The 27,329-nt window shown below is 46.0% G+C and overlaps 1 protein-coding gene across 5 annotated transcripts in view; it reads left to right on the top strand.

Moving 5' to 3' along the window:
• STPG2 (sperm tail PG-rich repeat containing 2) overlaps positions 1–27,329 on the top strand; it is a 1,022,085-nt gene that overhangs the window by 88,703 nt on the left and 906,053 nt on the right. For all 5 annotated transcript variants that reach the window (XM_068232236.1, XM_068232244.1, XM_068232254.1 and 2 more), the window contains exon 5: positions 10,415–10,579. In XM_068232236.1, coding sequence (XP_068088337.1) covers positions 10,415–10,579 — 165 coding nt within the window. The remainder of the gene's footprint in view (positions 1–10,414; positions 10,580–27,329) is intronic.

Consider the following 27,329-nt stretch of genomic DNA (forward strand, 5'->3'; position numbering starts at 1 on the left):
AAGAGCCAAGCTTTTTCGGCTGCGTGATAGTGTGCAGGCGCAATCCATTTGCGCCTGTTCAAGACAGCCAAGCTCTGTTGACAAGACCTTGTCAATGGGTTTCAGGTGGTCCCAGCACTTGAACAGCAAGGAGGAGGGGGACAAGGTGCCAGAGGCTTCCCTCTACCAAGGAAAGTACCCATTTGGGGCACTTTTTTCACTACAGGTACACTTTAACTGCTTCCAGACCGTGATGATTGAAAACCACACTCTGTTTCTGTCCTGTTATTCCTGCCAGGGAGTATATTTCACTCATCCCCGTCAAGTGGGCCACTCGCTTTTACTATCATGCTGACATTAGAGCTTCGGTGTCTCTGTCTCCTGACCCCGTGATTGCTGTAAACCAGTCCTGTGACATTTGAAAAGGCAAAAGTCACATACTTTTTGCGGTAGAGGGAAACCTCTGTATCCTCCAGAAGCTTCCTCCATCCCCTTGCACCTTGCCATTCTAGCACTGGGGACTCCGGAAGCTCACTGCCGCTCTCCTGTACATGAATGAGCAATGCTGCACTGCACAGGCACAGGCCAGCTTGCGCCTGCGCAGTAGCATGGAGCTGCGGCTCGTAAGGAAAAAACTTAGCCCGTAGGCTTCATGATACCATGGCGGCACAAGCCATCTGCGCCTGTTCAGTGCAGCCAAGCTCTGTTGACAAGCCCTTATCAAAGGGCTTCAGGTGGTCCCAGTACTAGAACAGCAAGGGGTGGGGGGATTTAGGGTTAGGCATCTGCAGGGGTGTTGTTAAGGTTAGACATAGGTAGAGGGTGGGCTCTGTGTGAGAAATTGGTTAACTTTAGTTGTAATCAAATACTGTATCATATCAGCATTATTTACCCATATTTTACTATCATCATTTACATTTTTCCAAAGCGTAGCTAATCGGTAAATTTACTGATATTCTACTGTAATGAAACGCGGAAAAGCCGCGGCCTCTCAAGGTGAGGCGGCTGTTTCCGCGTCCAGCAGGACGCCACAACACGGAAAAAACGCTGCATGCCGCTCAGGCAGAGCGGCGGAATCCGCATTGGGAACGGCGGAATCTGCATTGGGAACGGCGGAATCCGCATCGGTAACGGCGGAATCCGCATTGGAGGCGGCTCCCGCACTTGGTTCACTAGATACATTGCAAAACAGTACTGGTGTGGCTGGGACTGATAGTCCACCAAGATTCAGACTTACACGCGCGCAAGCACAGAGGCTGAGTTTAAATAACAGCCAGAAGTGAGTCAGCTGACCAGGCTGGTCAGCTGACATTTTCCACAACTTTCATTGGTCCAGCAATTAGGGAGGTCCTGGAAAGGTCCTTGAGTATATATACTGCTGGCTGTTCACTTGCTCTTTGTCTGTCGTTGCAATCACATATGTGGGAGCACCCAGATCCGTAGTCAGATCCGCAAGTGTGCCGGGACCAGCTGGAGCTGTAATCCTACACTTAGCTAGATTCTGCTGATAGCTAAAGTACTAGTTTGATTGTATTTATTTGGTATGACTTTTGCCTGCCTTGACTATCCTCCTGAACTCTGATCTTGTACCTCGATATTTCTGATACCTGTTGCCGAACCCCGGCTCGTCCTTAGACTCTGTTTCTGCCTCCTGATTTTATACCTCGATATTTCTGATACCCGTTGCTGAACCCTGCCTGTACTTAGACTCCGCCTTTGCCTACTGTATCTGTACTTTATCTGTCCGTGTGTTACGACCTGGCTTGTCCGACCTCGAGAACTGACCTCACTATTGGAGGCGGTTCCCCGTCCTGTTAGTGACACTTCCTCCTGAGTGTTACTCTCGGACTTTCCTTCCTACTGTCAGTCTGACTCCTCCTGTCTTGGAGAGCTCAGGTCTGCGGAAGGAATCCGTGCAGTTTTCCTTGCTGCACTGAGGCCTAGGCCTCCAAGTGTTACTGTTACACCAAACACTACACTCTACTCAGGTGAACAGAGGTTAGTTAGTATATCGGATTATCGGTGATACTGCAGATCACGTATAATCTGGTATACATCTGTATTTCCTGTGATACTGCAGATCACTGGTAATCAGACCCTCTCTGTGCTTCACCGATCGTTACAGAACGCCAGACCAAAAAACAGATGGACGCACGCACTGACCCTCTGACTGTGCTTGCCACTTCGGTGGATAGCATCCATCAAGCACTGGGCCAGCACAAAGCCTTAATTGATGGCCTATCAGGCTCTGTGCGAACTCTTCAGACGTCAGTTGATTCGGTGCGATCCACTCCGACTAATGATATACGTATGCCCGTACCTGATAAATTTTCCGGCCACAAGTCTGACTTCCAGAATTTTAAGAGTAGAGTGTTATCATATTTCGAGTTGAGACCCCGATCCTCGGGGACTGAGACCCAACGGGTCATCTTTATTAAAACTTTGTTAACTGGTGACTCCCAGTCCTGGGCGTACAACCTGCCCCCCACAGATACAGCTCTGACCTCGGTAGAGGAATTCTTTAAGGCCATGGCGGTAATTTACGACGACCCTGACCTTGCTGCGACCTCTGAGCGGAAGCTTAAGCTTTTACGGCAAGGCAGGGGTTCAGTCGAAGATTACGCGGCCGAATTTCGCAGGTGGTCAGTTACGGCCAGGTTTGACACCTATGCCCTCTTAGATTACTTCCTGTCTAGGTTGTCGGATGAGGTCTCCGACCTAATGTTAAGTCACCCCGAGCCCAGAACAGTCAATGAGGCCATCTCCGCGGCCATTCGAATCGACCGCAGGTTGCGCTATCAAAGACAAACCAGGGGTAGTCACCGTGTCAGAATGGTGTCTTGCGCCACAACCCCAGTGACACCACCTTCTCCCGAGTCAATGCAGATTGGTCGGTCGGAGCTGTCCCTAGAGGATAAACGGTTGCTCCTCCCGTGTACGATTACATGGGAAGGTAAGACCGAGCTCACGGAAGCCTTTGTTGATTCTGGCGCTGCAGCTAATTTTATGGACTTTGAGTTTGCTAAAAGGTTGGGTATTCCACTCACTCCGGTAAAACCACCCGTCCAGGTTACAGCAGTGGATGATTCCCTTCTGCAGAGGAATCATCCGTTATCACAGACATCAGAAGTGGGAGTCACTATAGGGATGCTGCACAGAGAGAGACTGCAGTTCATTGTATTACATATGTCCACCTCCACAATCATCCTAGGCATGCCGTGGTTACAAATCCATTCACCACAGATAGATTGGGCCACGGGGCAGTTAACAGCATGGTCACCTCATTGTTTCCAGCAGTGTTTAGGGAGGCTGACGCTAGGTCAAACCAGTGTACAGGTGGAAGGAGTACCTGAGCAGTACTCGGATTATGCTGACGTGTTCTGTCCGAAGGCTGCGGATAAGTTGCCTCCGCATCGCCCTTTCGACTGCCCCATTGACCTCCGTTCTGGTTGTATGCTCCCTCGAGGCCATTTGTATAATCTGTCTGGACCTGAAAAATTAGCCATGCAGGAGTATATCCGTGAAAACTTGGCCAAGGGCTTCATTCAGCCGTCCCGGTCGCCGGCCGGGGCAGGCTTCTTTTTTGTTAAGAAAAAAGACGGGTGTTTGCGACCATGTATCGATTACTGGGGCCTAAATAAAATCACAGTGAAGAATCGCTACCCGTTGCCGTTAAAAGACGATTTATTCACACAGGTCACTGATGCGAGGATTTTTTCGAAACTAGATTTACGGGGGGCATACAATCTGGTGCGCATAAGAAAGGGCGATGAATGGAAAACGGCCTTCAATACACCTAACGGGCACTACGAGTACCTGGTGATGCCTTTCGGGTTATGTAATGCTCCGGCCGTTTTCCAGGAACTCATTAATGAGGTCTTTAGGGAGGTGTTAGGGAAGTTTGTGTTAATCTACCTGGACGACATTCTTATCTTTTCTAACAATCTCCCTGATCACAGAACCCATGTCAGATTTGTACTGGACAAGCTGAGGCAGAATTTGTTGTACGCAAAACTTGAGAAGTGTATTTTCGAGGTTACATCTGTCGCATTTCTGGGATATATAATCTCCACCTCGGGCCTGTCTATGGACCCTGCCAAGGTCTCCGCGGTACTGGAGTGGCCGCAGCCGGTGGGGTTGAAGTCTTTGCAACGGTTCTTGGGTTTTGCAAACTATTATAGGAGGTTCATAAAGGGGTACTCCACAGTAGTCGCACCCCTCACCGGTCTTACTAAGAAAGGGGCAGACACCACTCACTGGCCTCCTGAGGCTGTACAGGCATTCTCTACTTTAAAGGAACTGTTCTGCTCAGCACCCATACTGAGACACATGGACACTTCTTTTCCTTTCATTGTTGAGGTAGACGCCTCAGAGGTTGGAGTGGGAGCTGTGCTGTCTCAACGTTCAGGCTTACAGGGTAGATTACACCCGTGTGCCTATTTTTCTCGGGAGGTTTTCTCCTGCGGAGAGAAACTACGATATAGGCAACAGGGAGCTTCTAGCCATTAAGTTAGCCTTCGAGGAATGGCGTCATTGGCTAGAAGGAGCAGAGCACACGATCACGGTTTATACCAACCACAAGAATCTGGAATACATCGAGGGGGCTAAGAGATTGAGCCCTCGGCAGGCCCGATGGTCCCTGTTTTTCTCGAGGTTCACATTCCTGATTACGTATACTCCAGGTAGTAAGAATACTAAGGCGGATGCCATCTCCAGGTGTTTTGAACCAGAGACAGCACAGTCCCCCGCTCCTGAGTCTATCATCCCGCAGAAACTAGTGTTAGCTGCCACGGAGACCTGGGAGGATTGGACAGAGGTTTTGGGTCCCTTTCAGCAGGATGTTCCTGAGGGAAAACCTGAAGGGGTCATGTTTATCCCACTACCATTTCGCTTACAAATCCTGCAACTCTTTCATGCCCATAAGAATGCTGGTCATCCTGGAGCTGCCAGAACGCAGGGTCTGATTGCCAGGTGTGCTTGGTGGCCTTCTTTGGCAACAGATTGCAAGGAGTATGTCAGGGAGTGTGCGGTATGTGCCAAGAGTAAACCCTCCCGGCTGGCATCTATAGAAAGGTTGCAGCCTTTGCCCACCCCAAGTGAGCCATGGACCCACTTGTCCATGGATTTTGTGGGGGAATTGCCCAGGTCTGAAGGCATGTCGGTCATCTGGGTGGTAGTCGACCGTTTTAGCAAAATGGCCCATTTTGTGCCTCTGAAAGGACTCCCCTCGGCTCAAGAACTGGCCGAATTGTTCATCATTCACGTCTTCCGGTTGCATGGCATTCCGGAAGACATTGTGTCAGATAGGGGAGTCCAATTCGTGTCTGGATTCTGGAGGGCATTTTGCAACCAAATGGGCATGAAATTGTCTTTTTCGTCAGGCTACCACCCACAGACAAACGGGCAGACTGAACGAATTAATCAGTCTTTGGAGCAGTTCCTGAGATGTTACGTTGCGGAGGCTCAGAGTGACTGGGTAAAATTTTTACCCTTTGCGGAATTCGCACAAAATAATTTAAAGAATTCTTCGTCTGGTTTCTCTCCATTCCAGATTGTGACAGGGAGGTCACCCAAATTCTCCCCTTTTCCAATTGTCTCTTCTCCTTTTCCAGCACTGGAGGATTGACAGAGGTCACTGAGGGACAATTGGGGAATCGTTAAGGGGAACTTGCAGAAGGCATTCCAGAATCAGAAGGGTCAAGCGGACAAGAGATGGTCCGTGGAATGGGAATTTCAGCCAGGGGATTTAGTCTGGGTGTCCACACGTCACTTGACCTTGAAGCAGCCTTCTGCCAAACTGGGCCCCAGGTTTGTGGGTCCATTTTCCGTGACTAGGAGAATTAACAACGTCACTTACGTCATTGATCTTCCTGCCAGCATGCGGGGCGTAAGGTCGTTTCACGTTTCTCTGCTCAAACCCGCAGTCCATGTGGGCCCTACTCCGCCTCCTCCGGTCCTGGTAGATAGCCAACCCGAGTTCGAAATAGAGAGAATTTTGGACTCACGCGTTGTCCAGAACTCGGTACAGTACCTGGTACACTGGAAGGGGTATGGCATTGAGGAGAGACAATGGGTCCCGGGGACTCGCATGCATGCGGATAAGTTGAGAGAAGAATATCATACCTTACACCCCGAGAAGCCTGGTAGGAGTTGTCCGGTGTCCACTCCTCGGGGGGGGGGGGGGTACTGTAATGAAACGCGGAAAAGCCGCGGCCTCTCAAGGTGAGGCGGCTATTTCCGCGTCCAGCAGGACGCCACAACGCGGAAAAACCGCCGCATGCCGCTCAGGCAGAGCGTCGGAATCCGCATTGGGAACGGCGGAATCTGCATTGGGAACGGCGGAATCCGCATCGGTAACGGCGGAATCCGCATTGGAGGCGGCTCTCGCACTTGGTTCACTAGATACATTGCAAAACAGTACTGGTGTGGCTGGGACTGATAGTCCACCAAGATTCAGACTTACACGCGCGCGAGCACAGAGGCTGAGTTTAAATAACAGCCAGAAGTGAGTCAGCTGACCAGGCTGGTCAGCTGACATTTTCCACAACTTTCATTGGTCCAGCAATTAGGGAGGTCCTGGAAAGGTCCTTGAGTATATATACTGCTGGCTGTTCACTTGTTCTTTGTCTGACGTTGCAATCACATATGTGGGAGCACCCAGATCCGTAGTCAGATCCGCAAGTGTGCCGGGACCAGCTGGAGCTGTATTCCTACACTTAGCTAGATTCTGTTGATAGCTAAAGTACTAGTTTGATTGTATTTATTTGTTATGACTTTTGCCTGCCTTGACTATCCTCCTGAACTCTGATCTTGTACCTCGATATTTCTGATACCTGTTGCCGAACCCCGGCTCGTCCTTAGACTCTGTTTCTGCCTCCTGATTTTATACCTCGATATTTCTGATACCCGTTGCTGAACCCTGCCTGTACTTAGACTCCGCCTTTGCCTACTGTATCTGTACTTTATCTGTCCGTGTGTTACGACCTGGCTTGTCCGACCTCGAGAACCGACCTCACTATTGGAGGCGGTTCCCCGTCCTGTTAGTGACACTTCCTCCTGAGTGTCACTCTCGGACTTTCCTTCCTACTGTCAGTCTGACTCCTCCCGTCTTGGAGAGCTCAGGTCTGCGGAAGGAATCCGTGCAGTTTTCCTTGCTGCACTGAGGCCTAGGCCTCCAAGTGTTACTGTTACACCAAACACTACACTCTACTCAGGGGAACAGAGGTTAGTTAGTATATCGGATTATCGGTGATACTGCAGATCACGTATAATCTGGTATACATCTGTATTTCCTGTGATACTGCAGATCACCGGTAATCAGACCCTCTCTGTGCTTTGGGTGCCCAAATTTCCCAGAGCCTCTTTTTCATGTACGTGTTATAACTGTATGTTTTGGGGTGTTTTTATGTTGTCTTGATCCCTGGCCATAACAGATACAAAATATGCCTGTCTTACTAATGCTCTACTTGCTATATATGTACTTTTGTACTATTGCCATCTGGGCAATATTTATCACACCTATAAATTTGTATTTTCATCATGTTGGATTTCTTACAGCAAATAATGGTGGTTGAAAATTTAGCTTTTTTATTTTTAATTTAGATTTTTCAGCCATCATGATAATATCTTTTTCTATTTGGATGGATATTATTCAGCAGTACCATCGGAGGATCATAGTGTAATCTACATATTGTGGCTTACTATTTAGTGACTGATTGTGACTGTTGGGGAATTACCAGAATTTGTTTCATCTACATATCATTCCATGTACAGTATATAATCACCCAGGGCTGCAACAAGGTCTTCTAGCAATCAAGGCAGAAATGCCAAAGTGCACCTCCCTCACCACAAAGTTAGATGTTTTATTTATTTGCTTGGGCCTCAAGCACTTATCCACTCACAATTCACAATCACTCACCCAGTGCTCCACTCTACCCCAGAGGTGCTCCACTCTACCCCATCACACCCTAGCTGCACCTTACTCACGAACTCAGGCTGCTCATCGAAAGGATTCAGTCCGTTTCTGTTTTTCAGTAAAGCAAGAGTTTTAAAACTTGAGTCTATGCAAATGAGTTTGTTGAACAGCTTGTGAATTCAGTCCAATTTCCCAAAAAGTAAATAGACGTTGAAAGCCTGTTATCTGCCAGGGAAAAAGGGAAATTATAGAGTTTTACTGCAGGAAAGTTCAAAGGGTCATTACTTCTGCTTCTTTTTCAGCTCAAAGGATAACTGATGTGAGAAGAATATGGAGGTTGCCATATTAAATTCCTTTAAAATAATACCAGTTGCCTGGCAGCCCTGCTGAACTATTTGGCTGCAGAAGTGTCTGAATAACACCAGAAACAAGCATGTAGCTCATACTGTCAGATCTGACATTAATGCCAGAAACACCTAAACTGCATACAGTAAGCTTGTTCAGGGTCTATGGCTAAAAGTACTATAGGCCGAGGATCAGCGGAATAGCCAGGCAACGGGTATTTCTTTAAGGGAAATAAATATGGCAGCCTCCATTTACTTCTCACTTCAGTTGTCTTTTAACAAGGCAGATTGTGGATTCTAAACTGTAACTGTGACAGTCTAATTCAGAAATGTTAAACTCAAATACAAAGTAGGCTGATATTGACCACTGGAACCAAGTCGCAGGCCAACCTTGATGTCTAGTGCCCACCTTCCTCCATTATAAAGTTCCCTGGTGTGTTATGGCCACCATTCCCTCCTCTATACCGTTCCTTGGTGTCTAATGCTCCCTCTCTCCCCTATACAGTTCCCTGGTGTCTAGTGGCCCCTACCATACCCTATACAGTTCCCTGGTGTCTAGTAGACTCCACCGTACCTATACAGTTCCCTGGTGTTTAGTGGCCCCTACCGTACCCTGTACAGTTCCCTGTTATCCAGTGCCTCCTCCCTTCCGTATAGAGTTCCCTGGTGTTTAGTGGTCCTCATTCCTTCCTCTATACAGTTTCCTGGTGTCTAGTGCCCCCTCCCTCCCCTGTACAGTTCCCTGGTGTCTAGTGGCCCCTCTCCTTCCCCTATACAGTTCTCTTTAAAAGGCATGTTATTGATAAGGTGTGAAAATATCAAGAAGAAAAATTAGGAGAAAAAAGTTATTTGAATAAGGGCCAAGAACTCATAAGTTAATATTCGGTTCATGTTCACTTGATGCTTAAAGGGGTATTTAAGACAAAAAAATGAGTTTTACTCACCTGGGGCTTCTACCAGCCCCCTGCAGCTGTCCCTTGCCCACGCAGTCTCGCTCGGATCCTCCTGTCCCCACCGGCAGCTACTTCCGGTTCCGGTGACAGGCCTGGGAATGCGAGTGATTCTTTGCGTTCCTTGCCGCAATAGCAGAGGGCGCTATTGCGGGCAGAAATGCAAAGAATCACTCCCGTTCCCAGGCCTGTCGGGACTGTCGCTGAAACCTGAAGTAGGATCCGAGCGAGACTGCGAGGACACGGGAAGGCTGCAGGGGGCTATTAGAAGCCCTAGGTGAGTAAAACTCATTTTTTTTTGCCTTAAGTGACCCCTTAACTACCTGCAGACCAATGCAGTACAAATGTACATCCAGCAGGTGGTGCTGCCGCTCTGACTGGACATAGATTCTATGTTGCACTGACCCGCGCGCCCCCGCCATTACCGCCGCTCTGCATCCGCCGCAGTTTGCTCGCTCTGCCGTCTATAACACAGCAGAGCTCTGTAAGCAGGTCAGGAGCCGCTTTCATTGGCTCCTGACCGTGTGATCACGGAGAGCCAATCACATTTGCTCCCATTGATAGACAGCGTCAGGAGCCAATGAAAGCGGCTCCTGACCAGCTGTCAGCACTCTGCCGTTATAGAAATGGCAGAGAGAGGAGCCTGTGGTGATGGGGCAGCGTTGTGACCGGTGCAAGCAGCGGATCATTGCGATTCGTCGGGAAGGCGTTTAACCGTACGAGCAATCTCTGGTCCTTAAGGGGGCAGAGACTGCTGGTACAGAAGTGGTTAATGTATCAAAAATACTGTGTAGCGTATGTCTACTTTTATGTACAGCTAATGTTTACTAGTGCACAAAGGTCTGACCCACAGTTAGACCATTTGCTGGTTAACCTGTGTTCGCAGTGTAAGCATTTCATTTCCCTAAATTGAGAGCCTCGCTATTATGATAACTGTACAGAAAGGTTACTTTGTTCATTCACCTATATGGGATGGAAAAGTAGTCTAGCACAGCCATAGAAATGAGCCTGTACTTTATTTGAAATTTACTCCTCTTGGAACACATCTGTGGTGTAAAATGAGAACCCCTATGTGATAGTTCTGTTTCTATGAGCTGATTGAAAGACCCCATCATATAATATACAGTATCTGCAAGTGGATAGTACTATAATGTTATTATTGGGAAAGATATTGCACTGCAAAGTTCATTTGCATATGAATGAAACATGTTATTATTTCTCTATAGAGAGTTCATAACTATTCAAAAAAGCTTCAGAAGTCTGGTGCTCCGTCAATTCCTATACCAGGGCGAGCCTTTGGTTTTGAAGAGACTACAGATGGCACGCTTGTGAAACAAAGCCCACCCGCTATGGATAATACTTTGGGACCTGCTTATTATGAACCTTCAAATGTAAGTGGAAAAGAGATCTGTAACATAATGAATTATGTACATTTGTAAGAATCAATGTTTAGGCAGGCATTGATGAACTTTATGCTCTGTTAAAGTGAAATCGATCTTCTGTTCAGAAACAAAAGCATTCCCTTTGGATCATCTGTATACATTTCAACAATTAATTTGGCAAACACTATTGTAGCTTTCTAATATTGAATCAGATGTGAGCACATGATGTGTAAAGAAATGGGGATTGTGTTATTTATTTGGAATTGTTTCTTTCTTTTTTAACCTTTTGTTTTGTTTTGTTACAAGAGGTTGACTTTCATCTCCTTTAGACTTCAGCAGCAGCCAGCACACTACCAAGAACTAGAAAGTGCTCAGGAGACTTTCTAGTCACATTGCTACAGATAGTGGCTATGCATGCTTAGATTGTGAGCTGGATTAGATTGTGAGCCCCTCTGAGGTACTTTCAGTAACTAGACTAAATATACTATGTAAAGTGCTGTGGAAGATGTCAGCGCTTTATAAATACCAGGGCCGAGCCGAGGAAGAGGGGAGAGTGTCTCCAGCCTCAGGGTGCAGCGTAGGAGGAGCGCACAACTCACTCAGCTATCATTCCCCTATTGTGTTTGAAGCAGAGAGAAATTAGAAGAGGGGATGCATGGCAGTGACTGCAAGTCAGATAACTAGAGATTAAAGTGTTGGGGGCACTCTAAGTCTAATAGCAATCAGTGTGTGACGGCTGGGTCGGGAGGGGTGCACTTTGGTGTCTCAGGCTTGGGTGCTTTAGGACCTTGTCCTGGCTCTGATAAATACGAAATAATAATAATAATAATAATAATAATAATGTTTATGCATATCTCTTCTTGGTCTGGCCATCCAAACACCTCCTAAATCTGTGAGCCAGGATGGGGGGTGGAGGGAAAAGGGCAGTGACAGCAGCAATGTTCACAGGTGGGGAAGTGCAAACTGTGGTAGTTCATAGGGGTGAATGGATAGCTAGAGATCCACCCAGATCACCCATAGATACTGGCATAGTCAAAACATTATTTTCTATAAGGGCCCGTTTCCACTTGTGCCGCACGTGTCAGTGAGGTGTGCGGGAACGCAGGCGAATCCCAGAAGATTCGCAGCCTCCTACGCGAAAACTGGGGGCAGTGTTGGCCGAATCGCTAGGGTTAGCGATACGGGCCGGTGGCGCCATAGTTTCCTATGGCAGAGTTTCCCCGCACAATTTGCCTGCGGGGAAACTCTGCGGATTCGGAGCGGTTTTCGCTCCAGTGGAAACGGGCCCTAAAGCTTGGGGTGCCTGACAAGCTTACCTCAGCAGATTAGGACAGCTCCATCTCTGAATGTGTTTAAATCCAGACTGAAAACTCACCTGTTCAATTTGGCATTTGCAGAAATATAATTTTAATCTCTGTGTTAATACTTCATCCGACTATCAATTACTGAATCTGAGAGAGCCTTTAAGTCCTATGGGAGAAAAGCACTATAGAAATATTATTGTTGCTTAAAAGGACATTACACACCTCAAGGGAGGATCTTTTGGTTCCATTTGTAATTGCTCAGTTTGGGTCACACTGGCTCACTTTACAAGATATTATGGTTAAGCATTGGGATGTGTTACAAATGGATGAGAGAATTGCTGACATTGTGATTCTAAGACCTTTATTGACGGCCAGGCAAGCCATGAACATTGGTGATGATGTGGTGAAAGCAGAATATATGCATTGTAGGGATGGTAATTGGTGGGCCTTGTAATCTGGGCTCTTCCTGTTCAGTAAGCCAGCACCTATTCAGCAAGGCGGCCTTTGGCAAGACTCCCTTAAGGTGGCCACACACCACACAATTTTTTAAATATCTGTTCAATTTAAGAATTGCAATCAATTTTTCTGACTGATTGTAACATTTCAAAAATCTGACCAATGTGCCACACACCTATGTTCAATTTTGTCCACAATTATGATAAAAATGATTGGAAAATCAGAGAAAATTGCTAGGGTGTGTATATTAATACATTGACAATCTAACACACACCATACAATCTTTACAAATATTGAAGAAAAATATCTGGCATTCTGGATCAATAAAAATCAAAGAAAACGGGAAATCCGATCGGATTTTTCAGTCGAATGAAAAAAATGCTTTCGATTTTTCTGGGAGATCCGATCGTTTTTTATTGAATTGCCGTTAAATCGGATCATTTTATTGTATCGTGTGTGGCCACTTTAACACTGCTGCTGCCTATAAAGCGCATCCTAGTGCTGCAGCTCTGGCGATTTGAGTCCGCCTGGAAAAAAGTGCAATATAAATGTTCTGTGTCTTGTCTTGTCTAATATGTGCACTTGGGTGGACCTGAGTCGATTGCTTTTGACTCCCATACATCAGAAAAGGGGGAGAGGAACCTGTAGTGGCAGATATGCATTACTTACTCAGAGACACTTTGTCTGCAGTATGGAAGAAGTCTAACTACCACGATCATAAACCCCATATGTTGGTGATTACATGACTACCTGATGGAATTAGTGATTTTAGATTTAGGAACTTTTCAGTTGTCATCCATGGGATTACAGTGAATTAAACTTTCTGTACTACAACAAATGGCTTTATTATTTCTGTGATTGTTGTAATTGTTATAGTAAAAGTCACTATATCAGCAGCTCAGTTTATGCTAATTGGTTCAGCAAAATTGTGATTCCCATTCCCATTACTGCAGTTGTTAACTCAGCAGCAGTATGTCTTTTAACAAAGGAAACTGTATTTACAGTAACAGCATTGTTTATGCTAAATATTTCAGTAAAATTTCTTCTTTCTCATCACACATGGTATACGTCCCTGGAACCTGTTGTCTGCAAAAGGAAGTATAAGTTACTAGCTATAGTGATTTATATTGCGAAGCAAAGGCTGGAACTGTTATCTGCGAAAAATGTTGTAACATGAAAATGTATTGACAATTAACTATATACAGTGGGTTGCAAAAGTATTCGGCCCCCTTGACGTTTTCCACATTTTGTCACATTACTGTCACAAACATGCATCAATTTTATTGGAATTCCACATGAAAGACCAATACAAAGTGGTGTACACGTGAGAAGTGGAACGAAACTCATACATCATTTTTTACAACATTTTTTACAAATCAATAACTGCAAAGTGGGGTGTGCATAATTATTCGGCCCCCTGAGTCAATATTTTGTAGAACCACCTTTTGCTGCAATTACAACTGCCAGTCTTTTAGGGTATGTCTATACCAGCTTTGTACATCTAGAGACTGAAATCCTTGCCCATTCTTCTTTGCAAAACAGCTCCAGCTCAGTCAGATTAGATGGACAGCGTTTGTGAACAGAAGTTTTCAGATCTTGCCACAGATTCTCGATTGGATTTAGATCTGGACTTTGACTAGGCCATTCTAACACAGATGTGTTTTGTTTTAAACCATTCCATTGTTGCCCTGGCTTTATGTTTAGGGTCATTGTCCGGCTGGAAGGTGAACCACTGCCCCAGTCTCAAGTCTTTTGCAGTCTCCAAGAGGTTTTCTTCCAAGTTTGCCCTGTATTTGGCTCCATCCATCTTCCCATCACCTCTGACCAGCTCCCCTGTCCCTGCTGAAGAGATGCACCCCCCGAGCATGATGCTGCCACCACCATATTTGACAGTGGGGATGGTGTGTTCAGAGTGATGTGCAGTTTTAGTTTTCTGCCACACATAGCGTTTCGCATTTTGGCCAAAAAGTTCCATTTTGGTCTCATCTGACCAGAGCACCTTCTTCCACATGGTTGCTGTGTCCCCCACATGGCTTGTGGCAAACTGCAAACGGGACTTCTTATGCTTTCTGTTAACAATGCCTTTCTTCTTGCCACTCTTCCATAAAGGCCAACTTTGTACAGTGCATGACTAATAGTTGTCCTATGGACAGATTCTCCCACCTGAGCTGTAGATCTCTGCAGCTCATCCAGAGTCACCATGGGCCTCTTGACTGCATTTCTGATCAGCGCTCTCCTTGTTCGGCCTGTGAGTTTAGGTGGATGGCCTTGTCTTGGTAGGTTTACATTTATGCCATACTCCTTCCATTTCTGAATGATCGCTTGAACAGTGCTCCGTTCTAGGCTTTGGAAATCTTTTTGTAGCCTAAGCCTGCTTTAAATTTCTCAATAACTTGATCCCTGACCTGTCTTGTGTGTTCTTTGGACTTCACAGTGTTGTTGCTCCCAATATTCTCTTAGACAACCTCTGAGGCCCTCACAGAGCAGCTGTATTTGTACTGACATTAGATTACACACAGGTGCACTCTATTTAGTCATTAGCACTCATCAGGCAATGTCTATAGGCAACTGACTGCACTCAGATCAAAGGGGGCCGAATAATTATGCACACCCCACTTTGCAGTTATTTATTTGTAAAACAAATGTTTGGAATCATGTATGATTTTCGTTCCACTTCTTATGTGTACACCACTTTGTGTTGGTCTTTCATGTGGAATTCCAGAAAAATTGATTCATGTTTGTGGCAGTAATATGACAAAATGTGGAAAACTTCAAGGGGGCCGAATACTTTTGCAACCCATTGTACACGAGGATAAATCCTCCCACGCATATCCTCCCCTTCCCCTCGATCTTGGCCTCAAAAAGCTATGACCTGCCAGTTGGCCACCTCCCACTGTTCGGCTGTCATCCTTCATGCATAACAAGCAAACGAGTGTCCTGGTGGGTGAAGAGTGCACCACAGATCATGATGGAGAAGATATAGCTACCTGTGCTTGCTCCAGCTTGCTTCCTCTAGTGTCCCATGCAGCTTCTGAACTGGCCAAGCAGACTCACTTTTACGTGACTGCAGTGAGCCTGGAGCTCCAGTGGCCAGTTCAGAAAGCTGCTAAAAACACTAGAGGAAGCAAACCGGGGCTAGGACAGGTAGCTATATCTTCTGAAGCATGGCCCATGCATACGGGGGCCCGCTGCACTCATCCCCCCTGATATATTGCTGTAGTCTAGACCAACCCCTCACTTTACACCCAAAATATGGTGACAAAAAGGCCTTTCTGCTGTGATATATGGAATAGCCTCGAAAAAAAAGTTCTCATTTTACCTTGTACTTAGTGTACAGGTGTCTAATTTTTTTTTCTATATTATGCATATTAGAGTGTATCATTGTCGGCTACCTTCTTTTTAAGGTAAAAATGTATATCCTGAGTAATGTATTACCAGATATTATATGTCATCAAAGTGTCCCTTTAAACTTTGTTTAAACTTTAAAGTGTTTAAAATGTGTATGCTAAGCAAAAGCTGCATAATTTTAAGCAGAAAATTATCATAGTAATTGGATCGTGGGATCGAAGCCTTAGAAAAATCCATAGTGATTTGCCAGGAATTAGCGTCTAATGCGATTTTTCAGAGCCCAAAAGAGGTATTAATTAGTATCAATTAATTATGTATCAATAATTTTTAAACATGTTCTCCAGACACAAATAATGTATTCCTTGCCTCTGTAGACTGGCATATCAGCATGCTTGCATCATCTGTCTTTGCAAGTAAATCCTCAATTCCATGTTGGCATGAAAATACACTGTAAAACTACCCATAATTCTATGCATATCACAAGATCCAACTAAACTGGGTCGGGTAACATGTCTAGCACAGAAAAAAAGAGATTTATTTGCCTCATAATGTTTCAGTATCATGAATGATAGAAAAAGTGCCTGTAGACTGTTGCATGTTTATGATGTTTGCTTTGCATAGTGTGTTTAATGTAGGCTTCGTTTCAATATGGGTTCCAGTTTTGAACCCTACACAGCAACACACGCATAGAAGGACTGGAAAAGGTTGTAGAACAGGCAGTGAATCTGTTGATAGAGATTTCCATGCCTGTTTTCCCAAGACTGGTCTACAAAGAATGAAGATTGATTAGTTTTGAAAAGAGGACTCCTTCAGTGTAAAATTAAAGTTTTTGTCAGACACTAACTTTATATGTAGTAAAGAATTACGATAGCTGCAATTTCCTTTACTCACCCCCTCCGCCCACTCTACACCATATAAGTCGAAGGCCCTTCCCCATCACGCAATAATGTCATGGCGGTTTTTTTCTGCAGCTTGCTTGCCTCCTCCACAGCCCAACTTACAGCTGTAGCACACCCCTAGCTCTGTGGCCACAGTGTAATCACGTGACACTCCTCTTTGTGGAGAGAGGACATCTCACATGATTACATTGTGGCCACAGAGCCGGAGAGGTCTGCAGACTTGGAGACTGGGTCGTGGAGGAAGTAACCCAGCCATGTCATGGGGCCTTCACCTTTTATGTGGTAGTGTGGGCGGAGGGGGTGAGTAAAGAAAATTGTGGCTATCGTAATTCATTATAACATATAAAGTTAATGTCTCTGACACTAACGGTCCGCTTTAAACACCTGCAAATTACAATTTCCCCTTCTTAAAATAGAAAGTATTTTCAAGTTTCACCTCCACATAAGCAAGAAGTAACACATATAAGGCCTCACCTTAGGACAGTAAGTAGGGGCCAAGGCAAAAGCATCTACATGGATGCCCATGGGAGATTCTGGCCTACTAACTGTGCTACAGCACACCATTGGCAAGATTCAGACCTCTGCTTATAAATCACAGAAGAAGTGGGATTGAAAATTGCAGATGATGGAGAACTAGTAGATCAGTTGGCTGATGGATCTGGCCTAAAATTAATTGACAAGCCGATATTAGGGCCTGTCTCCACTCGTCAGTTTTTCTGTGCATTTTCTGCACTGGAAAACTGCAACCAATTCTAATCAATGGGCTAGTTCACACTTGAATGCTATTTTCACATGGAGAAAAACAACTGACAGCAGTGCAAAACTGTCAAACAACTCTTGCAGAAAAACTGACGCACAGAAAACTGATAGGTGGAGACCGGCTCCTACCAAACTTTTTTTGCAGTGGTCAGTAGAGGAGAGGATACAGTCCAGACCAATCGAGCCAGATATGGTACCATTTTAATGCCAATAACAGTCTGGACGATATATGCAGATGAATTGGATATGGAATCGAGGACATAGAACCTTTGGTGAGGGGGGGGGGGGAGAGCTTTGCTCACCAAGAGGTAAACAAAATTACCTGGTATTGCAGGAGATATAGCACAGTATTATAAAATGTATATCAGAAGGTATGAGTGTCACGGAACAGCCGTGAGAAACGTGGGCGAATTGGAAGGTTCCGCGCAGTCCAATTTCTGATCGCTTTCTGGCTAAATTTGTGCAGCCATTACAGGAATCAGAACTGACATTCCTGGGGTTTTTTTTCTTTTTTTTTCTCTTTCCCTCCTTCCACCAAAAGGGCACTAGCCTGTTGCAGAGTGTCCCTGGCTTCAAGCTGTGCTGATGGCCCATCCATCAGGTATAGTTGATAAGCACGATGGCAGATGCAGTCTACAGTAGTTGGGGGAAAAGTCAGACACTCTGGCTCCCTCCCAGCAGGGGAGCTGCCACGTAGCTGGCTGCCCCCAAACTTCAAAGAGCCTTTGCCTGGGAATGACCTGCTATAAATCCCAGAGGTATCTCATATTCCATAAACTGCTATATGTGTCCTATTTTCTGTGTTGCCAGGCTGGCAGACCCTCCAAACTAACAGAGCATGCTTGGCCCTATCTGGCGCTGGTTCTGAAGAAGTTTCAGAACTTTTTGAGGTAAAGACTGCCAGTTAGGCAGTTCGAAAGTGCCCTGATGATACCACAGGGGTCCCACCCCTCATGTTTGGTATCAGGCTGCTGGGTAAATCGAGACAGACCTGAAAGTGTTAGTAAATCTGCCCTGACCTGTACGGTTCCGTGAGATAGAGCCCATATATGGTTAGATATGATTTCTGGTCCCCAGGACAAGGGGAGGACTCATATCATATTCTAAGGGGGTGTGTGGCCCCCGCCCTCACTCCCTCCTACTGGATCAGGGGCATAAGAATGGCAGAGGAGACAAACTCAGTGTCCTCCACCCTGAAACATCATCCCGATTTCATCTGTGCCAGCTTGAGGATATGCTGGCATCTACCTGGTCTGAACTCTGAACTTTGCTTGAAACCAAGAACTTTACAAGTTTTCCCACAAAAGAACATCTTTCCAGGAACTAAGTATTTTTCTCTCCCCTTTATTTTCATACTGTGTTATCTCAAGTCTCAATAATTGTTGATTTTAATAATTTTCTGTATATATTAATTATTTATATTGCCGTGAATAAAGACTTTACCAAAGTCATTCACTGTCCCGCTACCCTATTATTCAGCATACACAGGAACTAAACTCAGATCTCTGAAGAGACGCTACTATTGTTGATAACTAGACAGAATAGAGTGTGTTTAACCGTTTTTATTCGCAGGACTAGTCAGTCAGTCGGGTCCACTGGCCCATACCAGTGGTGGTAGCAGTTATACCCTGAAATCGTGTGTAAGTTGTAATTACCGTACCTCACAGGCTTCCTTCTGGTCGGGCTGCTGCCCAAGTTCCGTCGATTTCCATGCACCGAGTGCAATCACAGCTTGCATGATTGGTGTGCTGAAACCGATTGGAAGGCAATTTGCGGTCTGACCACTAGGGCTCCTGTGACAGTGTTTGGCAGCGGTTCGGACCTGTGTTGTGCTGAAAGTATCTAAGATAGCGCTAGCGGTATCAAGAAACAAACTAATTTGTTGGTGTAGCTGGAAGGCAATATATTTTTTATATATACAGAGAGACTGTGTAGCCAGTACCCCGCCCCAAAAGTTTTATTTTATTTGGCGTGGAAATGTCCGGGAACTACAAGTGCCTGGCGGACCTGCAAACTCTTTGCCAAGCGAGAGGCCTTGAAGTCAGCCGCAAGAAACACCAGGACCTGGTAACGGACTTGTTTCAATGGGATACCCGGCAACCGCGGGAGCTGGATGTGTCTGCTGAGGTAGACGCCGACCCATCTGACTCAAGGCAAGGGGAACCAGAGGCTGAAGATCCTAGGCGTACAGAGGTTGAGCAACCTGCGGGCAATGCGGCAACAGTTACGCAAGAGGCTGTCAGTGTGGTCCCCAATCCCAGAGTTTCTGAAAGTACTCGCCCGGAACCGGCCAGTACTGGACTGTCCGCTTGTACTAATCCGCTAATGCAGCAGGCATTACGACAGCTGATGGAGACTGACCTGGACAAGTACCTGCAGTATATGGTGGAGCAAAAGCGAAAGGAACGCCAATCTGCAGAACGCCACACGGAGAGGGATGCCGTTGAGCGAGAACGGGAGCGCCAACGACAGCATGAGCTAAACATGGCAAAAGTGCAACAGGCCAGCCGGAGTTCTTCGCCCAGCCTCCCTGCTGAAGGAGCTGCATCACCCGTAAGTGCAAAATTTAAATTTGCTAATATTGAAAAAGACACAGACATTGACTTGTTTTTGCGATCCTTTGAAAAGGCATGCCGTCAGTATCGTCTGTCCCAAGACCAGTGGGCCAGACATCTGACACCTTTGCTGCGCTACAAAGCGCTTGATGCTTTCGCAGAATTGCCTGCGGAGAAAGATAATGATTATGCCGCTATAAAAGACGCTATCATTACCAAATACCAGCTGACGCCAGAAGCCTATCGCAAAAAGTTCAGAGCCTGGCAGAAAAAGTCTTCTGATTCTTACCGAGATGTGGTCAGTAGCTTGCTCACCACACTCCGCCAGTGGACTCTAGGCCTCACCAATGGGTCTTATGGTGTCCTGGAGGACTTGATAGTCCTAGAACAATTTCTGAACATTTGCCCTGCTGATGTACGACAGTTTGTGCTGGAGCGCTGTCGCTGCAGACCTCGCTGAGACCTTTACAACTACCCGGGTGTCTGATACACGCAGAACTGTCCCATCCAGCTGGAGAGGAGGTCAGCCCAATACCCTGGCAGACTCTCCTGCCCCTGTGAGCCGTCAGCCACAGAGGTCACCCAGCGCAGCTGCTGCACCCAGGCCTGCAGCCCCTGGAGAGGTCACCTGTCACTACTGCCGCCAGCCCGGACACATGAAATTCGACTGTCCGGAGCGGAGACAGGCACCTGCAGCACCTGTATCCCCTGTACCTCACCCACAGCAGAGGCAACCTGCCAGCGAACCACAGCCTGGATCATCAGATTTTGTTCTGTTTGCCCGCGGAAAGGAAATCCGCGACCAAACCGACCAGCAGCAGCCTGTTAGAGTGAACGGCAAGGTTGTCACCGGATTCCGAGACACCGGAGCTGATATCACGTTAGTTCACTCACACCTTTTGCCAAAGGAGAGCATCAGCTCCAGCCGATCCCTTGCCCTTACTGGAGTAGAGGGCACCCTTTTACACATAGCCCACGCAAGAGTGAAGATCGACTGGGGGGTGGGAGTCCAAGAAAGGGTTGTTGGGGTTGTGAAGGATCTCCCAGTCCCTGTGCTGCTGGGGACTGATTTGGGCAAGCTTGTGTCCTACTACGAACCTGCCACTACCGCCTTTTCACTTACGAAAGGAGACGGACTCTCCACCCACAACCAGCTACTTTATACACTTGGGAGAGCACCAGGGGGAGGTGGGTTGAATGTGCCCAGTTCAAGGGTACCAGGTTCAATAGTGCTTGCTTCAAAGGCACCTGAGTTTGATGCACAAACTGTCTGTTGTGATGACGTAACTGTACCTGTGTTTAATGCACCAACTGTCTGTGATGAAAATGTGTCTATGCCTGTCACTGTCATTAATGCATGCAACGATGATTTGAGTAATGCCAGTCTGTGCCATTCTGAAGGTATACCTGTGCTAGCAGCACCGCGCAGCTGTACTGCTCAGAACCTGAGCTCAGAACAGGTGGAGGGGGTTCCGGCCTCCTCCCCCTCCTCTGACCATAGGGATGAGACCTTTCAGCCGCTGGCCTTGTGTGACATGAGCCAGTTGGCTGAAGCTGACAGCGTATTCACAGCAGCACTACAAAGGAACCCAAGCCTGGAGGTGCTCAGGCAGCAAGCCTCTGAGCACCTCGCAGACGTGGCCGCTTTCAAGGTGTACTGGGAAGGTGGGAGACTGTACAGCAAGTCTGTACAGCCCCCTACCGGTAGATCACATGCGAATACCAAATGGCTTGTGGTCCCGAGTGCGTTCCGGGGACATGTGCTGAAATCCGCACATGCTAATTCTCTGACAGGGCACTCGGGCATCCGCAAGACACTTGCCTGTATTTGGAAACAGTTTTATTGGCCCAGGATGAACAGGGATGTAGCCAAATACTGCAAAGCATGTGCCGTCTGTCAGGAGCGGGGAAGGTCCAGGGATTCCCGCGGGGTTCCCTTAGGTCCACAGCCACTTAGCAGGGAACCCCTGCGTGGGCTGGCTGTTGACCTACCCAAACCACTGCCTATTGTCAGCATTCCTGGCAGACACCACATCCGACCGCAGTGGGGCAAACGCCCTGTCCAGAACGGTCCATGTCAGGTCAAACCTGAGGGGAGCGGGCAGCGACCTGTCCAGGGGAACCGAGCCGCAGGCTCCAATAGGTTTTCCCACCGTGCCGGCAGCTCGAGACCCGTCAGCCAGGTTGGCCGACATGAAGCAGGCAGCCGACACCAGAACGCCGACGGGCTATCCCGTTGCAGCGGGGAACTAGATCAGATATCGCAGGTTAGCGGCAACGACACACATCTTGCTGATGCATGTCTATTTGCCTTCTCCCCAGGGGGTGCTGTCACAGAACAGCCCTGTGAAACGTGGGCGAATTGGAAGGCTCCGCGGAGTCCAATTTCTGATCGCTTTCTGACTAAATTTGTGCAGCCATTACAGGAATCAGAACTGACATTCCTGTTTTTTTTTCCGTTTTTTTTTCTGTTTCCCTCCTTCCACCAAAAGGGCACTAGCCTGCTGCAGAGTGTCCCTGGCTTCAAGCTGTGCTGATGGCCCATCCATCAGGTATAGTTGATAAGCACGATGGCAGAAGCAATCTAGTTGGGGGAAAAGTCAGACACTCTGGCTCCCTCCCAGCAGGAGAGCTGCCACGTAGCTGGCTGCCCCCAAACTTCAAAGAGCCTTTGCCTGGGAATGACCTGCTATAAATCCCAGAGGTATCTCATATTCCATAAACTGCTATATGTGTCCTATTTTCTGTGTTGCCAGGCTGGCAGACCCTCCAAACTAACAGAGCATGCTTGGGCTATCTGGCGCTGGTTCTGAAGAAGTTTCAGAACATTCTGAGGTAAAGACTGCCAGTTAGGCAGTTCGAAAGTGCCCTGATGATACCACAGGGGTCCCACCCCTCATGTTTGGTATCAGGCTGCTGGGTAAATCAAGACAGACCTAAAAGTGTTAGTAAATCTGCCCTGACCTGTACGGTTCCGTGAGATGGAGCCCATATATGGTTAGATATGATTTCTGGTCCCCAGGACAAGGGGAGGACTCATATCATATTCTAAGGGGGTGTGTGGCCCCCGCCCTCACTCCCTCCTACTGGATCAGGGGCATAAGAATGGCAGAGGAGACAAACTCAGTGTCCTCCACCCTGAAACATCATCCCGATTTCATCTGTGCCAGCTTGAGGATATGCTGGCATCCACCTGGTCTGAACTCTGAACTTTGCTTAAAAACCAAGAACTTTACAAGTTTTCCCACAAAAGGACATCTTTCCAGGAACTAAGTATTTTTCTCTCCCCTTTATTTTCATACTGTGTTATCTCAAGTCTCAATAATTGTTGATTTTAATAATTTTCTGTATATATTAATTATTTATATTGCCGTGAATAAAGACTTTACCAAAGTCATTCACTGTCCCGCTACCCTATTATTCAGCATACACAGGAACTGAACTCAGATCTCTGAAGAGATGCTACTATTGTTGATAACTAGACAGAATAGAGTGTGTTTAACCGTTTTTATTCACAGGACTAGTCAGTCAGTCGGGTCCACTGGCCCATACCAGTGGTGGTGGCAGTTATACCCTGAAATCGTGTGTAAGTTATTACCGTACCTCACAGGCTCCCTTCTGGCCGGGCTGCTGCCCAAGTTCCGTCGATTTCCGTGCACCGAGTGCGACCACAGCTTGCATGATTGGCATGGAGAGGCATGGTGAGTTCATAGAAGATTTTATTTTTTGTCACAAGTTAGCGGAAAATGACACTTTGTGACAAAAAAAGAAAAAGTTTCCATTTCTTCTAACTTGCGACAAAAAAAAATGAAATCTGCCACGAAATCACTATGCTCCTCTCTGAATACCTTGAAATGTCTACTTTCCAAAATGGGGTCATTTGTGGGGTGTGTTCACTGTCCTGGCATTTTGGGGGGAGTGCCTAATTGTAAGTACCCTGTAAAGCCTAAAGATGCTCATTGGACTTTGGGCCCCTTAGCGCAGTTAGGCTGCAAAAAAGTGCCACACATGTGGTATTGCCGTACTCAGGAGAAGTAGTATAATGTGTTTTGTGGTGTATTTTTATACATGTCCATGCTGGGTGGGAGAAATATCTCTGTAAATGACAATTTTTTGATTATTTTTACACACAATTGTCCATTTACAGAGATATTTCTCCCACTCAGCATGGGTATGTGTAAAAATACACCCCAAAACACATTATACTACTTCTCCTGAGTACGGCGATACCACATGTGTGGCATTTTTTGCACCCTAACTGCGCTAAGGGGCCCAAAGTCCAATGAGTACCTTTAGGATTTCACAGGTCATTTTGCGACATTTGGTTTCAAGACTACTCCTCACGGTTTAGGGCCCCTAAAATGCCAGGGCAGTATAGGAACCCCACAAATGACCCCATTTTAGAAAGAAGACACCCCAAGGTATTCTGTTAGGTGTATTATGAGTTCATAGAAGATTTTATTTTTTGGCACAAGTTAGCGGAAATTGATTTGTATTGGTTTTTTTTCACAAAGTGTCATTTTCCGCTAACTTGTGACAAAAAAAAATCTTCTATGAACTCACCATACTCCTAACGGAATACCTTGGGGTGTCTTCTTTCTAAAATGGGGTCACTTGTGGGGTTCCTATACTGCCCTGGCATTTTAGGGGCCCTAAACCGTAAGGAGTAGTCTTGAAACCAAATGTCGCAATGTGGTACTGCCGTACCCAGGAGAAGTAGTATAATGTGTTTTGTGGTGTATTTTTACACATACAGATGCTGGGTGGGAGAAATATCTCTGTAAATGACAATTGTTTGATTTTTTTTACACACAATTGTCCATTTACAGAGAGATTTCTCCCACCCAGCATGGGTATGTATAAAAATACACCCCAAAACACATTATACTACTTCTCCTGAGTACGGCGATACCACATGTGTGACACTTTTTTGCAACCTAGGTGCGCTAAGGGGCCTAACGTCCTATTCACAGGTCATTTTGAGGCATTTGGATTCTAGACTACTCCTCACGGTTTAGGGCCCCTAAAATGCCAGGGTAGTATAGGAACCCTACAAGTGACCCCATTTTAGAAAGAAGACACCCCAAGGGTATTCTGTTAGGAGTATGGTGAGTTCATAGAAGATTTTTTTTTGTCACAAGTTAGCGGAAAATGACACTTTGTGAAAAAAAACCAATACAAATCAATTTCCGCTAACTTGTGCCAAAAAATAAAATCTTCTATGAACTCATCATACACCTAACAGAATACCTTGGGGTGTCTTCTTTCTAAAATGGGGTCACTTGTGGGGTTCCTATACTGCCCTGGCATTTTAGGGGCCCTAAACCGTAAGGAGTAGTCTTGAAACCAAATGTCGCAAAATGACCTGTGAAATCCTAAAGGTACTCATTGGACTTTGGGCCCCTTAGCGCACTTAGGGTGCAAAAAAGTGCCACACATGTGGTACTGCCGTACCCAGGAGAAGTAGTATAATGTGTTTTGTGGTGTATTTTTACACATACAGATGCTGGGTGGGAGAAATATCTCTGTAAATGACAATTGTTTTATTTTTTTTACACACAATTGTCCATTTACAGAGAGATTTCTCCCACCCAGCATGGGTATGTATAAAAATACACCCCAAAACACATTATACTACTTCTCCTGAGTACGGGGATACCACATGTGTGACACTTTTTTGCAACCTAGGTGCGCTAAGGGGCCTAACGTCCTATTTACAGGTCATTTTGCGGCATTTGGATTCTAGACTACTCCTCACGGTTTAGGGCCCCTAAAATGCCAGGGTAGTATAGGAACCCTACAAGTGACCCCATTTTAGAAAGAAGACACCCCAAGGGTATTCTGTTAGGAGTATGGTGAGTTCATAGAAGATTTTTTTTTGTCACAAGTTAGCGGAAAATGACACTTTGTGAAAAAAAAACAATACAAATCAATTTCCGCTAACTTGTGCCAAAAAATAAAATCTTCTATGAACTCATCATACACCTAACAGAATACCTTGGGGTGTCTTCTTTCTAAAATGGGGTCACTTGTGGGGTTCCTATACTGCCCTGGCATTTTAGGGGCCCTAAACCGTAAGGAGTAGTCTTGAAACCAAATGTCACAAAATGACCTGTGAAATCCTAAAGGTACTCATTGGACTTTGGGCCCCTTAGCGCACTTAGGGTGCAAAAAAGTGCCACACATGTGGTACTGCCGTACCCAGGAGAAGTAGTATAATGTGTTTTGTGGTGTATTTTTACACATACAGATGCTGGGTGGGAGAAATATCTCTGTAAATGACAATTGTTTGATTTTTTTTACACACAATTGTCCATTTACAGAGAGATTTCTCCCACCCAGCATGGGTATGTATAAAAATACACCCCAAAACACATTATACTACTTCTCCTGAGTACGGCGATACCACATGTGTGACACTTTTTTGCAACCTAGGTGCGCTAAGGGGCCTAACGTCCTATTCACAGGTCATTTTGAGGCATTTGGATTCTAGACTACTCCTCACGGCTTAGGGCCCCTAAAATGCCAGGGTAGTATAGGAACCCTACAAGTGACCCCATTTTAGAAAGAAGACACCCCAAGGGTATTCTGTTAGGAGTATGGTGAGTTCATAGAAGATTTTTTTTTGTCACAAGTTAGCGGAAAATGACACTTTGTGAAAAAAAAACAATACAAATCAATTTCCGCTAACTTGTGCCAAAAAATAAAATCTTCTATGAACTCATCATACACCTAACAGAATACCTTGGGGTGTCTTCTTTCTAAAATGGGGTCACTTGTGGGGTTCCTATACTGCCCTGGCATTTTAGGGGCCCTAAACCGTAAGGAGTAGTCTTGAAACCAAATGTCACAAAATGACCTGTGAAATCCTAAAGGTACTCATTGGACTTTGGGCCCCTTAGCGCACTTAGGGTGCAAAAAAGTGCCACACATGTGGTACTGCCGTACCCAGGAGAAGTAGTATAATGTGTTTTGTGGTGTATTTTTACACATACAGATGCTGGGTGGGAGAAATATCTCTGTAAATGACAATTGTTTGATTTTTTTTACACACAATTGTCCATTTACAGAGAGATTTCTCCCACCCAGCATGGGTATGTATAAAAATACACCCCAAAACACATTATACTACTTCTCCTGAGTACGGCGATACCACATGTGTGACACTTTTTTGCAACCTAGGTGCGCTAAGGGGCCTAACGTCCTATTCACAGGTCATTTTGAGGCATTTGGATTCTAGACTACTCCTCACGGCTTAGGGCCCCTAAAATGCCAGGGTAGTATAGGAACCCTACAAGTGACCCCATTTTAGAAAGAAGACACCCCAAGGGTATTCTGTTAGGAGTATGGTGAGTTCATAGAAGATTTTTTTTTGTCACAAGTTAGCGGAAAATGACACTTTGTGAAAAAAAAAACAATACAAATCAATTTCCGCTAA

This window comes from Hyperolius riggenbachi, chromosome 1 (assembly GCF_040937935.1).
Source record: "Hyperolius riggenbachi isolate aHypRig1 chromosome 1, aHypRig1.pri, whole genome shotgun sequence".
NCBI classification, from domain to species: domain Eukaryota; kingdom Metazoa; phylum Chordata; class Amphibia; order Anura; family Hyperoliidae; genus Hyperolius; species Hyperolius riggenbachi.